The sequence below is a fragment of the Fringilla coelebs genome, assembly GCF_963513975.1.
Source record: "Fringilla coelebs genome assembly, chromosome: 11".
NCBI lineage: Eukaryota > Metazoa > Chordata > Aves > Passeriformes > Fringillidae > Fringilla > Fringilla coelebs.
The window spans coordinates 15,378,060-15,391,724 of NC_140037.1; the positions used below are offsets into that span (position 1 = coordinate 15,378,060).

A 13,665-nucleotide genomic window follows, 5' to 3' on the forward strand; every position below is an offset into this window, starting at 1 on the left:
AAAACAGTTCAGTGGGGAAAGCGAAGGCCGGGCCCACGAGCGAGCCAAAGCAGGGAGCGCATCCCCCCTCCCCGGGGCAGACAGGGCTCCCTCGCACCTAATGGTGTCTTGGGAAGGCAAACATCAACACTCCGAATGCCCCCCCTTCCTCCTTCTGCCCCAGATTTCTGTGCTGAGGATGAGGCCCCATGGTCTGGGACATCCCTGGGGTCAGTTGGGGTCAGCTGTCCTGGCTGTGTCCCCTCCCAGCTCCTTGTGCACCCCCAGCCTCACTGCTGGGGTGGGCTGAGGAGCAGGGAAGGCTCGGCTCAGGGTAAACCCTGCTCAGCAATAACAAAAACATCTCTGAGTTATCAGCACTGTTTCCAGCAAAAACCCAAACCACAGCCCCACACCAGCTACTGCGAAGAAAAGTAACTCCAGCACAACCTGCTACACTGCATTTTCTGCTTCCCCCGAGAGTGTTTTCAAGGGAAAAATAAGCTATTTTCTACGTTTCTTTAACGACTTTTGGAAGTAAAGAATCTCTCAGCTGTTGTATAAAGCAGGCTAGCTGGGCTGTGTTTCTCGAGTTTATCCTCACTTGTAATTTCATATAACCCAACTGCGTGGGGCGGCGGCTGAAGAAAGAGACACGGGAGAAAACCCAGTGAAAGAAAGTTAACATTGTCATCACGGCCGCCCTGCAAGACTGCCGTTCCGGACCCTTCCCGTTGTACCGGCCTGCGCAGGGAGAACCGTGCGACCTCGGGTCGCTCGTCAAGAACAGCTCGGTCCTGTGCCCGGCCTTTAGAGGCGCAGGAGCTCCGGGAGCCGCCCCGGCGGGCGGGGCCGGGCCGCGGGGGCCGGGCCAGGCGGCTCCGAGCCCGCCGCCGCCATGCCTAAGGTGGTGTCGCGCTCCGTGGTGTGCTCCGACACCCGCGACCGCGAGGAGTACGACGATGGGGAGAAGCCGCTGCATGTCTACTACTGCCTGTGCGGGCAGATGGTGCTGGTGCTCGGTGAGCCAGGGCAGTGGTAGGCCGGGGGGGCAGGCCGCGGCCCGGCGGCGCAGAGGGCCCGGGAAGGCGGCGGCGGGCTGCGGGTGCGTGGTGTGGGATACGGGTGTGGGTTGGGGATGCGGGGTGCGGATTGCGGGTTCCCGTGCGGTGCCCGCCCGGCCCCGCCGCCAGCCCGGCCCCTCGCTGCCCGCAGATTGCCAGCTGGAGAAGCTGCCGATGCGGCCGCGGGACCGTGCCCGCGTGATGGACGCGGCCAAGCACGCCCACAAGTTCTGCAACGCCGAGGAGGAGGAGAGCGTCTTCCTGCGCAGGTGGGCCCGGCCTCTGCATCCCCCGTCCCTCTGAGCCCCGGCCCGGGGAAGGCGCTGCCCTCCACGCCCGGCTGGGAGCCGCCAGCCAGGCACGGAGAGAGAACCTGTGTCCGTGCGCTCTGCTCAAGCGCTGCCTCTCTCCCCCAGACCCGAAGGCATAGAGCGGCAGTTCAGGAAGAAGTGTGGCAAGTGAGTGACCTTTTTTAGCCTTTTGAGTGACTTTTAAAATCTTTTTTATGAGGAAACTCTAGGAATCCAGAATCTAGGTTTCCTCTCAGCTATGTGTATTTCTGTTTCCAGGTGTGGACTGCTGCTGTTTTATCAACACCAACAGAAAAATGCTCCCGTGACATTCATTGTTGATGGTGCTGTGGTCAAATTTGGCCAGGGTTTTGGGAAAACAAACATATATACTCAGAAACAAGAACCTCCTAAAAAGGTGATTGGCTTTCGAGAACAAGGATATCTTTGCTTTTCTAAAGGTGTTGTGCATAAAATAGCTTAATGGTGAGGGGAGAGAAAAGAAAAAGAAAAGGATCTCTGAACAACAATTCAGTTTGGTGTCTTGTCCATGTCTCCCTTAACTTTTCCTTGACAGGGGTCCCTGCAGCTTGGAGTCCTAGCACTAAAGGAGAGCAAAATCAACTCTAAAATCTAGACTGTGCCTGATGTTTAGGCTCAGTTAACAGAAAGTTTCTAATTGTAAGTAGGTCAGGTTGGTGGTCTGCACAGTGATTCTTAAAGTCTGGCTCATCTACTGTATATCAGTGAGCTTGCTTCTGGTAATGACACCTTTAAGCCCAGGAATCACCGAGCATAATTCCCCTTTGCCACCTACAGAGCTCAGGTAATCTTGATGGCTTGCATAAGAAGCCTTAAAACCTTTGGAAGGAGGAAGCAATCCCTACTGGCACAACTATTGCCAAGGTTCAACAAAATATTCGTTTTTCTCCCAGGTGATGATGACCAAACGAACCAAAGACATGGGCAAGTTCAGTTCTGTCACAGTCTCCACAATTGATGAAGAGGAGGAGGAGATTGAAGCGGTGAGTTTTGGATGCCCTTAGTGGGCAGAGCCAGCAATGGTGTCACTGTTTGGATGAGATGTTGTTACTCTGGGGTTTGCTGTTGCAAGGTGATGTGTGTGTGTATTTCAGAGGGAGATCGCAGACTCGTATGCACAGAATGCAAAAGTGATTGAGAAGCAGCTGGAACGCAAAGGCATGAGCAAGAAAAGGCTACAAGAGTTGGTGAGTTTTTCTTTGGTGCTGAACACAAAGCTCTGAGATGTGTTGGCTTTGTACACAAAAGCTATCTTGCAGGTCAGACTGCAGTTACAGAGAGGTCCTGGTATAGTCACAAGCAGCTTGCGGCTTAGTGAGGATGAGATTTCCTTTACAAGTTTTATAAAGACGTTCTAGTCCCCCTAGTCCCCCTGAACTTAAAATTGCCTGCCATTGCCTGGAGAGCTAACTGAAGAGTGCTTGCAGGAAGGCTTTCTGTGACCTGTTGGACGAGGAACAAGGGAAGGAGAAATCAGGCCATGCCTTTGCCAGCCTGTGCTCCCATGCCTGCTTGGCAGAGCAGGTCATTGCCATGAGGCGTCAGGGCAAGGCTCCTGTGGAGAATCTGCAGCACATCTGCTGCTGCAAGGGGCACTGGAAGAATGAATGGCAGGAACATCACAACTGATCTTACCTCCTGTGGCAGGAGGGTAGTAGATGGAAAGGGGGAGGAAATGTGCAGCTTCCATCTGAGGATAGAAAGTATAAAATTGCCTCTTGGGCTTTTTACAATTTTAAAGATGGTCCTTGTTTTGAACATCAGCAAAGCACTTGAGCTACTCTTGCTCCTGGTTTTGGAACTGAAAAATTTGCTTGGTCAGACAAGAAGAGCGAACTTAATTGGAGCACTGAAGGGAAAACTATCCAGACATGATTTAATTCTACCTTAATTTTCCTATTCAGGCTGAGTTGGAAGCCAAGAAAGCCAAGATGAAAGGAACCCTGATTGATAACCAGTTCAAATGAAGTGCTGTGTATCTGCTGGGTATTTGGAGACAGCAGAAAACTACCAAGAGCTATCACAGTTCTGTCAACAAAGCAGAAGTAACAGACAGCGTTCAAGAGTTGCACTATGCTGCAGCCAGCTTGGAGGATGAGAACCTCTCTGGATCCCTCTGTATAATTGATACTCTGGGTACCAGTCTTAACTCCAACAACTCCAACTGGAGACTTTGTTCAAACTGCAGTTCTCTACAGACCCAATGTTATGAGCAGGCTGTTCCAGGTAGAATATTTACTTTCAAGAAAATCTTTGCTCGGTGCCTTCCCAAGCTCACCTTTAGATACCTGTCTTTTTATTTTGTAGTTTTCAAATGTGTTTCCTTGAATACATTAGGGCAACAGGTCCAACAAAGAAATCCTTATAAAAGTAAGCTCTATGCCTGTTGTTCATTTTGTTATTTTAAACTTGTACAAAAGGTGCAGCAGCCTGAGCCATGCCACTCCAACATGATCTGGAATGACTGGGATGCAAGGCTTGGGCATCGTGCTGCTGCTCACCCTGACCTGCCAGCACAGACTGGGCTGCTGCACTGCAGTCTCAGCTCCTGCTGAACATCACAAGGCTGCAGTTGTACAGAATTACACTGTCACAACAGACATATATCAGAGTGTAAAATCCAAGCCTGTTTTAAACTACTGTAAATAAAACCTGCTACTAATGAGTTCAAATACATGGTTGGAAGTTACTGATACAGCCAGTGATCATTAAAGAATACAACTGTACATCTGAAGTAGCCCATTGAGCAAAACAGTATCAGTATTTGGAGTTGTGAAATGTGAAGGAAAAATTGTTTTGAATGTACTGACCACTAAGGCCTTGGATAGACAGTATTACACACCAGTTTTTAAACCTTGTTTGGGTAATGGTACTTTGTGCCTCTCTCATGATGTAATAACGGTGCTCTCTAGCCCATGTCTTCATTGCTTTACATTGGATTAAATATCATGTTACAGATTTGAACTAAAAATACTCTCCTGATATGTTCTTGCTCCACCAAGTAAATGCATGATAAAATGCAAGCAATGAACAAGATGCTTCCATCTCCCGCAATTATTATACAAAACTTCCTATAATCAATGGATTTTCCATCTGGCTTTATAGCCCTGACTGGGAAAACTCAGATCTGTGTACCTAAGGATCTCTATCCTCTCTTTCTCAGGAAAACAAGGAGTAAAAGAGGGAGTGAACTCTGCCCAGAGCTAGCAGAGATGGGTTGGTAGATCCTGGGACAGTTTAATGCCAGGCTGGTAAGCAGGTGTTCATGTTAACTCAGACAGTGCTGACCTTGTTCGGTGCTCATCACCTGCTAATCTGAAGCCTATTTCCAGAAGCCTGTGGCCAGAGGCCCGTGGTGGTGTGCAGTAGTTGGGAAGGGCAGGAGGCTGTGTGGGTACACTAACCCCTTTCCCAGGGTGGTAGCACAGTCCAGCCAGGAAGGGCCTCAGGGTTCCTCTGGGAGTGATCCAAGCCTGGGGTAAGTGCATGTCGATCTCTCTAACAATTGAGACTTTTTCCCAAGCAAGAGTAAAACAATTTGACATCTGAAAATAGGTTTTGAACCATGTGAGAGGTGCTGGGATGCAGATGCTGAGTCTCCAGTTGTCCAAGGATGAAGTGTGGTTTTGTGGTTTTGAAGTGAGGTGACACCAAAACAACAAGCTGACTTGGGGATGGTGGGATTTATTGTCAGGGTTAAGGCTGGCAAGGACAAAAGGCTTCAGCTTACACAGGCTGTGAAGGGGCTGCCAGGTGGGGATAGGACCATCTTTGCAGTTTGCTGAGACACAAAGAAAATCTGGTGAGTGTCCCAGCTCAGCACAAGTTGTCCTAAGTAGCTGTTACCAACTGCCATGAACTTCCTCAGCTGCCTCCTGGAGCCTTTTGACAGCACAGCACAGGCTTCTGGAAGGCCAGTCCATGTTCAATCAGTGTTTGTCCTATCATTGGAAGCCTGCCTAGTTTGGCTCAGGACTTGTGCATGGATCCAGTCAGAAAGGGGAGTGCCTTGCATCTTCTGAGGTGCTTTTGATGTACTCTAGTTATGCAGGCCATGGCTGAAACAACTCTGACACAAAGAATCTGATCAAATGCATTATTATGTATTTCTTACTTCAACTGGAGCTAGTTCACAACAGTGTAAATCAAGCTGGGTTTTTCATTTCTAGATCTAAATGAATTAAAATATATTAGCTGACTGTAGCAACAGGAAGCAGGGTCACCAAGTTCCAATAATTGATGAAATGTCCTGTTGAAATAGATAAAACCAGCTGTCCTGCAGGGTTTCCCATACCCTGGTAGTAAATGGGCAATCTGTAGCAGAGTTCAGACCAAAGAAAAGTCAGCTTTCATGTTACAGTCAGACATGTAAAAGTCAACATTTGCTTTATAAATCTGTAGATACAGGTGATAGATTTGTTTGTTTAACTGAGCACCATGTTGTATGTAAGAACTTGTCTAGATGTAGAGGTATCACAAAATGTGAAATAAAAGTGAAGGGGGGAGTCTCTTACAAAAGTAATGGCACACATGGACAGACCTTACAGTATTTCATTACTTAGTTCATACCAGTTTCCAAGCACCTTCACAAAACTCTAGTCTGATTTACCAAGTCAGAACAGCTGTGGATGTAACAATGCTGCCTGGCTCCGCATAACCTGTACAAAACCTCCCCACAGTTTGTAAACACTCAAGAGAAGTGGTAACAGTGAATCCAACCTCCTCGGTGTTAATCACAGCTGTGCTTGGGGAGCAACATGGAGTTCTCTTTCCTGCCTCCTGAGGGGAAGTTTCTGGTCAACCCTTACAGCTCTCCTTGTGCTCCATGTTTGTACTATTTTACTCATTGACTGATGTGCAGATGGCTTGCCTGACTCTATAGATTGGTGCATTGATAAATGCACATTGATAAGTACACATATGTGTATGACAAAGTGATCAGCTTGCGAGCAGCACTAACTGATCAGCCTGAATCGCAGTCTCAGCTTTTGCTGGTGCTACCCTAAAGAGGCCATGGGGCTTTGCCACATCCAGGCATTTTAAAAGTATAAAATTATGGGCTTGTTTAAAAGGCTCCAGGGCTGGGCTCCAAGGATGGAATGGAAGCCTTGTAACTCCCTGCTGAGGAATCCTTATGACCCTAGCTGGCCACAGCACCCTGGGGTTTTGGGTAGATTTCAAGGCACAAGCGGCCAATCTCTCTTTTGTTGTCAGCCGGAAAAACTCCATCCCCATGCCAGCAGCCAGGGCTGTAACTCCTGTCAATCCCAGCAGGATCAGAAAGCAACAACCAGCAAACCACTGGAGGGGTGGCACTTCCCAGATACTCCCTGGTGCTGCCAGTCTTGGTGTAGGGTCTTGGCAGGTCCTGAGGACTCATTGTTCCCAAACCACCCCCAGCAGCTCAGTATGGCTCCAGAGTGTGCAGAACTGGGGCTGTGTCCTCGCAGGCATGTGGGCACAGCTCTGTCCCCACAGCCAGGCCCACCATGCATGTGCTTTGGGCAGCTGATGGCGTCACCTTGCGTGGCTGGGGAGTGGCAGGAGCAATCCCACTGGGAACAACTGATTTTTACCCTGCATGAAAAAGCATTGCCTCTTCCCCTGCTCCTCTGCAGCAGACCCTGCCAGTCATGCAGGCAGCAGATAAAGGATGCTGGGGCAATGCCTGCCAAGGGTGACAATGACATAGAGGCAGGGGCACTCCTGGCTCCATCCAAAGCCCAGAGATACAGCCTGGAGTGACACAATTGCTGAAGGGGATGGTGGAGTGGATCAGCTGGCACTCTGGTCTTTTGCAAGTCAAGTCTTTGGGGTGGGATGCTCTTCACTGTAAGACTCAGCACACAGCCAGGCACAGCCCAGCTGGGGCAGGCTGGTGCACACTGAGCCATTCCAGCCATGCCACACCAGTCACCACCTGCCCCAGGCACTGACAGGCGTGTCACACGATCCCCTACGCGTCAACACCTCCTAAGCCTGGATTTATGGCTGCTGGGCCAGGGGCTGAGACAGAAGCAGCATTACAGGCATTCACCCATCCCTGTTCACCAGCAAAGGAGCTGATGCACCAGGCTGGACACAGCTCCTGTGAAGGAAATCACAAGGTGTGTGCATGTTCAGCCCTTCCCACAGGAGAATCACACTTAAAAGGAAAATCCATCCCCATCCATGTCATTCTTGGGGCAGCACAGTCCAGTGGACAAAATGCTGTGTTGGAGGGACTGCACTCAGCTTGCTGCCTTGCCACTGGCTGGCCTAAGTCCTTTTCTCATGCCTCAGTTTCCCCACAAAAACAAAGCCCTTAATCCATGTACAAAGTGCTCCTGTGGCAGGCAACAGCAGCAGCTGAACCCCTGGCCTGGTCCCCAGATAAAGCTGCTCCCAGGGAGCTACCAGGAGGGGGGACAGTTAAAACCGCAGAAGGCCTGCCAGCCTGTAGTACCCAACAGTGGAGAGCAGGAAAAACCCCTTGTGGACTCTGCCCTGCATCTCCCACCTGCCAGAGCTAAAAAGAGCTGTGAAACACATTCTTGTTTCCTGAATTCCCAAAGCAGTCAATAGGGCAGGTAGCTAAAACTCATTTCACTCAGTGCCAGCCCTGCACCCCAAGTCCAGTGCACAATTTGTAGGTCTTAAGGAGTTAGGGATGTGACAGCTCAGCTCCTTTGCAGCCTAGCACAACAGCCCAGCTCAGTGCCTCAGTCACCCACCACTGTGTGCAGGAAGAGATGATGCACTTACCTTATTGTGCCAATGGCCTGGCCATGCAATCCCTGTGGAGGAAAGGACAGGAAAGGATGCCCCATGCTCAGCAACTAGCAGCATTTCAGAACAGCCCTTGAAATCCAGGAGAGCTTAGCAGCAGGAGGCTGAGAGCCCTTATTTAATAAGCTGGCACTTGTACAACAGGAGAGGGCTCCCTGGTAAAGCTGCCCTGTGGCTCAGTCCCCTGCCAAGCTGCTGCCTGTGCCCGAGCACTGCCCACTGCCTGTGGCATTGCTTCACATCTCACCTTTACAGCCTGTTTCATTTCCACAGCAGGCAGTGAGGGATCTCACACTGCAGCAGCCCAGGGGCAGTTAAAAATCATCAGCGAGGACAGCTGGCTCAGCTGTGAGGCACAGAACTGTCTCCCATCAGGAAGGCCCATGCCCACTCACAGGGACCTTGGCAAGCCAATACCACCTGCAGCAGGAAGGTGCTGTGCTCTCATGCCTGGCTGCCCTGAGATTCCAGCAATAAAAACAACTCTTGCCCTTTGCAACACAAGGTCTTGTTTAGCTGCCTTGGGCAGTAGCTGAGATTGGTTTCAGTGACTGAAATAAATTGCTTTGAGCAGGCCTGGGCAGCCAGAAAGGACCAAAGGCATGGGGGAAGTGAGAAGACTTGCTGATCTGAAGGGCAGAAGACCAGGAGAGTATCCCCTGACCACTCCAGATCTCCAGGTATAAACCAGGCAGCTTTGCTGGGATGACTCACAGACCTACAGAGATATCTGGGTAAAGGCCACACCACACACCTTGCCCCATCTTGCAGTTTTCCCCAAATTGTCCCAGCAGCATAAAGGAATTTCCCCCTTCCCTTGGAATTTTGAACCTTAAGTTCTAGGAGTAAGGAATGAGCCTGGGAATGCACCTCCCTGCCTGGCAAGCACAGCTGGTACAGAAACTGTCTCTGCTCAGCTGCTGCACCCCCACAGAACCCTCTGTGAGAACAAGGCTAGCCAGGGAAGCTACAGAACAGCAGCAATTAACTGCACTTGTGTCCTCTAGCTACCTACATGCCCAATTAGGTAGCTCAGTTTCTAAGGCAGAGAACATGACGCCAAGCTCTGCTCCTCCAGGGAGCAGCAAACGCCCCCTTAGACATTCCAGCCTCCCAGGCATTCAGTGCCATAGGGAGTGCTGTGCTTTATGGACAGTTTAGGCACTTGGTACCATCAAAATCAGGTTTCACAAGCTCCAAGGAGCAGACAGGACAGAGGCAGGACTATGGCACACACTCAGTCCATCATCTCTGGTTCGTGACATCTCAGGGAGGTCAGCTGGGTGAGCCCTTCAGAGCTGCAGTCCCCATTCCAGCCTACACCACTGGCTTCCCCTGGGAGGAAACACTACCTAGCTTCCTTGGCAGCCTGCACTGTGTTTACCTGCCAGTACTTAGCAGGTACCAAGGATTGCAGGATGGAGGTTGTTCATCTTCCTCCTTCTCTACAACTGCTGAGCCTCCCAACCCCCTCATACTTCAACTGCTGTAAGAACAAACATGAGATGAAGAAAATTGGTTTCAGATTTTTATTTCTCTGTACCTTTTAAGCAGGAGTGACTGAAATAGAAACCATCATGAGTCCCATCAGGGGGAATAGTTTGATAAAGACAGGGCAAGCAGTCACCCCTGCCCCATGCCAACCTGTACAAACATCAGCTGCCACTGTTTAGTAACTAGATGGTTTTCAAACAAGTCCATGAACAGTCATAGACTACATAAAACAACATGCCAGTTCACAACAGGAAACAACTTATGTATACTTCTTGATTTCATCATACAGGACTAAGACAAAAGCACCACCCATTCCTCGGAGTACGTTTGACCATGCACCTTTGAAAAAGGCCTTGGAGCCCTCATCCCGGGCAATCTTCCGCCAGCAGTCAAGAGTGCCAGTGTACATTATGTCAGCTGCAGGAGACAGACAGCTTTAGGAACTGGATGCCCCCAACCCCCAACATCCAAGTCAGAAACAGCCTCATGTATCTACTAGCTTTACAATCTCCACTGCATCCCATTTCTTGGCTGACTTTCTTCAATACTAGCACATCAGAGGACAAGACTGCCCAGGAGAGATGATGCTGGTGCTGCATTGTCTCTGGCAGACACTGGAAGGACCAGTTCAAGCAGAATGCAGCAACTCCTTACTTTGACACTTCCAAACCCAAAAGCTACCGCACAGTTGGCCAGGCTGTGCCTGCTATGGAGGCTGTCTTTTCTTGTCCCAGAGACACTGGCCTGAAACATCCAAGGGCGAGTTCTGCTGCTCCTACCTACTGACATATACCTGACTTGTGCATGCCACCTTACAGGTGTGCTGTGCAGACCCTCATGCCCCTTCCTGTCACCTGCCTCTACAGCCCCTCCTACACCCCTGCTTACAAGAGGTGAGGATATCTACACAGGCTGATGAAAGCCAAGCCACTCTGCCTTCACTTCAGCTCCACCACCAGCTATTGATTCAGGGATGCCCAGTAACTTATACAGGGGGAAGAAACTTACCTCCTTTCCGGCCAGACTGCATCATCATGCGACGACGAACCGTATCAAAAGGGTAGGAGACCAAACCAGCGACTGCAGTGACGGTCTGAGCAATCATCCAGCTGACAACAATGTGGGTGTTCTTTGGGTCTGGAAGCATGCCTGCAGGAGAGAGGCTTTGATGAGAATGGCAGGTAAGCCACCAGCACTATCGAAATGCACTTCACGCCTGCCGCAGCCCAGCATCTCCGTTTTTGTGCCTTTTGGGTCAACCTACCCTTCGCGGTGTCGTAAATGCCAAAGTAGGCGGCTCTGTAGATGATGATACCCTGGACAGAGACACTGAAGCCCTGGTACAGGCCCCGAATGCCATCTGAGCGGAAGACTTTGACCAGGCAGTCACCGAGCCCACTGAACTCCCGGTCGGCCCCGGCTTTACCCACATCCGCTGCCAGGCGGGTTCGGGCAAAGTCAAGGGGGTAGACGAAGCAGAGGGAGGTCGCGCCAGCGGCACCCCCGGATGCCAGGTTACCGGCGAAGTACCGCCAGAACTGGGTTCGCTTGTCCACGCCGCCCAGGAAGATCTGTTTGTACTTATCCTTGAAAGCGAAGTTGAGGGCCTGGGTGGGGAAGTACCGGATCACATTGGCCAGGTTGCCGCGCCAAAAGGAGAGGACGCCTTGCTCCCGCGGGATGCGCACCACGCAGTCGATGATGCCCTTGTACTGCTTGTCGGCGGAGATCTGCTTGCTGGCGTGCTGCACCTGCAGGGGCCGAGATGCCGCCGTCAGCGCCGCTCCCCCGCGAGCCCCCGGCCCAGCGCCGCCGCCCCCCCTCTCCTTGCGGCGACCTTGGGACGGCCCCGGCCGCCGGCGCTCACCTGCAGCAGTAGCTTGACCCTCTCGATGGGGGCGACAGCGGTCTTGGAGATGGCGGCCGCCACCCCGCCGGCAAGGAAATCCTTGGCGAAGGACACGGCCGCATCGGTCATGGCGGGAGCGGCGCGAGCGGGAGGCGAAGCCGGGCGAAGGAGGCGGGAGGCGGCGCTGAGGGGGGCGCCGCAATGGCCGTTAATATAGGGGCTGGGGCGCGAGCGTGGGCGGGGCGCGCGTCCCGCTCGCCCATTGGCTGCGGCAGGGGGCGTGGCCGCCGCAGGGGGACGGGGCCGCCGTTGGAACTGGTGGGGGGCACATGGCCGCGGTGACGGGACCGGGGAGCGCGGCGCGGGGAGCCCGGGATGGAGCACACCGGGACGAGACATCCCGGGATGGGAGATCCGGGATAAAGCACGCCAGGACGCGGCATCACGGCGTGGAGGATCCCACCAGCACCGCGGGCAGGACACGTATGCGGCCCCGGCCCGGTCACACCGCCTATCCCTATCCCTATCCCTACGCCGGGCACAGCACATGGCGGTGACGGGGCCATCCGGCCCCTCTGCACCATCCCAATGCCATGGCGAGAGCAGCCGGCTCAGCACAGCCGCGGCGCACGCTGGAACGGGGCGGGCTCTGAGACTGCCTCATCTACGGACACGTTGAGACCCCGCTCTCTGCCCTCGGGATGCTGTCACCCTGCACACAGCAGTGACCGAGCTCCAGATCGCGTATGTCCTTGTGCAGTCCCAGTGCTGAGCTCAGCTGAGATGCTCAGCACAGCCCAGCCGGTACTACCCGCCCCCCATCCCACAGCGGCAGCCAAACGTCTCTCGAGTGGAACTTCACCTGTCCAAGAGTTTAGCCTTGCTATTGACTGGTTCTTCATGGTCATACACCATTGCACATGTTAGTGATACACTGATGAAGGGCTTTCTTTCAGTGACATCTTAAATATTTTAGTGCTGCCTTTTGGGGATTTATCACGTGTATTTGTGATTACAAAGGACAGGCTTGGTGGATAAAAGGCTAGTTAGTGCCTGATAGGTTGTAGGAGTGCACTACGATACAAAGGTGGTAGTAGCACATCAGAAGCAAATTAGAGATAACTTTTTGACTCAATGGACTCTTACAAGGTTTGAAGAGTTGATCAGACATTCATATGTACCCATTCAATATTTAAAATCTATTTAGAAATACAGTGTTAGTAAAAACATACAGGTATGCTTGGACAAGGCAAGAAATCCTTTCCTCCCCAACATGCTTACAATTCCATCTCCACATCCGTAAATGCCCAGTAAGTCTCAGTATTATTACCTGTACTGTGCCCTGAGGCACAGAGACAGAAACATGATCACTAGGCAGGTTGATTAGAACCAAAAGCACTTACAGCCTCAGTGTGATGCATGAGCCACCAGATCTGCTCTCTACCATCTTAATTTTTTGCTTTCTATGCCTGCATTTCTTCACTGAGAAAAAAATCAGTATGAAGCACCACTGCAGCAGAACAGAGCAAGTCCATTAAGAGAGACACTGCAAGACTTCAGCTGTAAGATACATCAACAATCTAGGTGCAAGGCAGGCCTTACAGTTATCCCAAATCTTTCTGCAAGTTTCTCTAAACATTTACAGACTATTCCTGCATGGATTTGCCAATGCCTCATCCTGCTGTGACATGTTCTAACCAAGCACTTTCTGAGATTTACTTATTTCCACCCATCAGGGGCTATAAACAGTGCAAAAACACAGCTGAGGAGCTGTGTAAAGCAGCAAATGCTGTGCTGAGCCCAGGCTGCTGCAGCTCAGGCTGGAGCCAGTGTGCACACACCTTTTGAGCTGCTGTGACTCCCATGCTGCCAGGGGCACAGCCAGCTTCTCACATGGACATGGGGTTTGGGTTTTCTATCAGAAGGCACTGGGATGGGGCTGTTCCATAGCTGAACTTCTACAGAGGAACTGGAGCGACACCACGGTTCCTCAGGTATAACACTAACATCAAAGATGATCTTTTGTTGCCCAAAAGCTCCCAAGAGGCCCATCTGTGGCAGTGGCACTGGCAGTAGCCTGGTGCTCTTGCAGAGGTTCCTTCCTACAGGACCTGTCTGCAGCCCCTGGAGCACAGGGTTCCAGTGGATCAATCACAGGTGCTGTGCATGGTGTTATTCT

The 13,665-nt window shown here is 51.6% G+C and overlaps 2 protein-coding genes across 2 annotated transcripts; one reads left to right on the forward strand and one right to left on the reverse strand.

Moving 5' to 3' along the window:
• The first annotated feature begins 811 nt into the window (after nucleotides 1-811).
• On the forward strand, nucleotides 812-4,334 carry STEEP1 (STING1 ER exit protein 1). The gene is made up of 7 exons (XM_084213236.1): nucleotides 812-1,001; nucleotides 1,195-1,312; nucleotides 1,460-1,501; nucleotides 1,613-1,751; nucleotides 2,269-2,358; nucleotides 2,470-2,562; nucleotides 3,280-4,334. The coding sequence occupies exons 1-7, from the start codon at nucleotides 878-880 to the stop codon at nucleotides 3,340-3,342; spliced, it is 669 nt and encodes a 222-aa protein (XP_084069362.1). The 5' UTR covers nucleotides 812-877; the 3' UTR covers nucleotides 3,343-4,334.
• A 5,330-nt stretch (nucleotides 4,335-9,664) lies between these two features.
• Nucleotides 9,665-11,692, reverse strand: SLC25A5 (solute carrier family 25 member 5). Its single transcript, XM_084212908.1, has 4 exons — nucleotides 11,505-11,692; nucleotides 10,902-11,388; nucleotides 10,646-10,786; nucleotides 9,665-10,054 (listed from the first exon to the last, which is right to left on the reverse strand). The coding sequence occupies exons 1-4, from the start codon at nucleotides 11,613-11,615 to the stop codon at nucleotides 9,897-9,899; spliced, it is 897 nt and encodes a 298-aa protein (XP_084069034.1). The 5' UTR covers nucleotides 11,616-11,692; the 3' UTR covers nucleotides 9,665-9,896.
• Between the last annotated feature and the right edge of the window lie 1,973 nt (nucleotides 11,693-13,665).

Coding starts and splice junctions, on each gene's coding strand:
- STEEP1 (XM_084213236.1), top strand. CDS start 878: ATGCCTAAGGTGGTGTCGCGCTCCGTGGTGTGCTCCGACACCCGCGAC. Junction 1,002..1,194: donor GCAGATGGTGCTGGTGCTCG/GTGAGCCAGGGC, acceptor CGCTGCCCGCAG/ATTGCCAGCTGGAGAAGCTG. Junction 2,359..2,469: donor AGGAGGAGGAGATTGAAGCG/GTGAGTTTTGGA, acceptor TGTGTATTTCAG/AGGGAGATCGCAGACTCGTA.
- SLC25A5 (XM_084212908.1), bottom strand. CDS start 11,615: ATGACCGATGCGGCCGTGTCCTTCGCCAAGGATTTCCTTGCCGGCGGG. Junction 11,389..11,504: donor GGGTCAAGCTACTGCTGCAG/GTGAGCGCCGGC, acceptor CGGCCCCTGCAG/GTGCAGCACGCCAGCAAGCA. Junction 10,055..10,645: donor GCAGTCTGGCCGGAAAGGAG/GTAAGTTTCTTC, acceptor TGTCTCCTGCAG/CTGACATAATGTACACTGGC.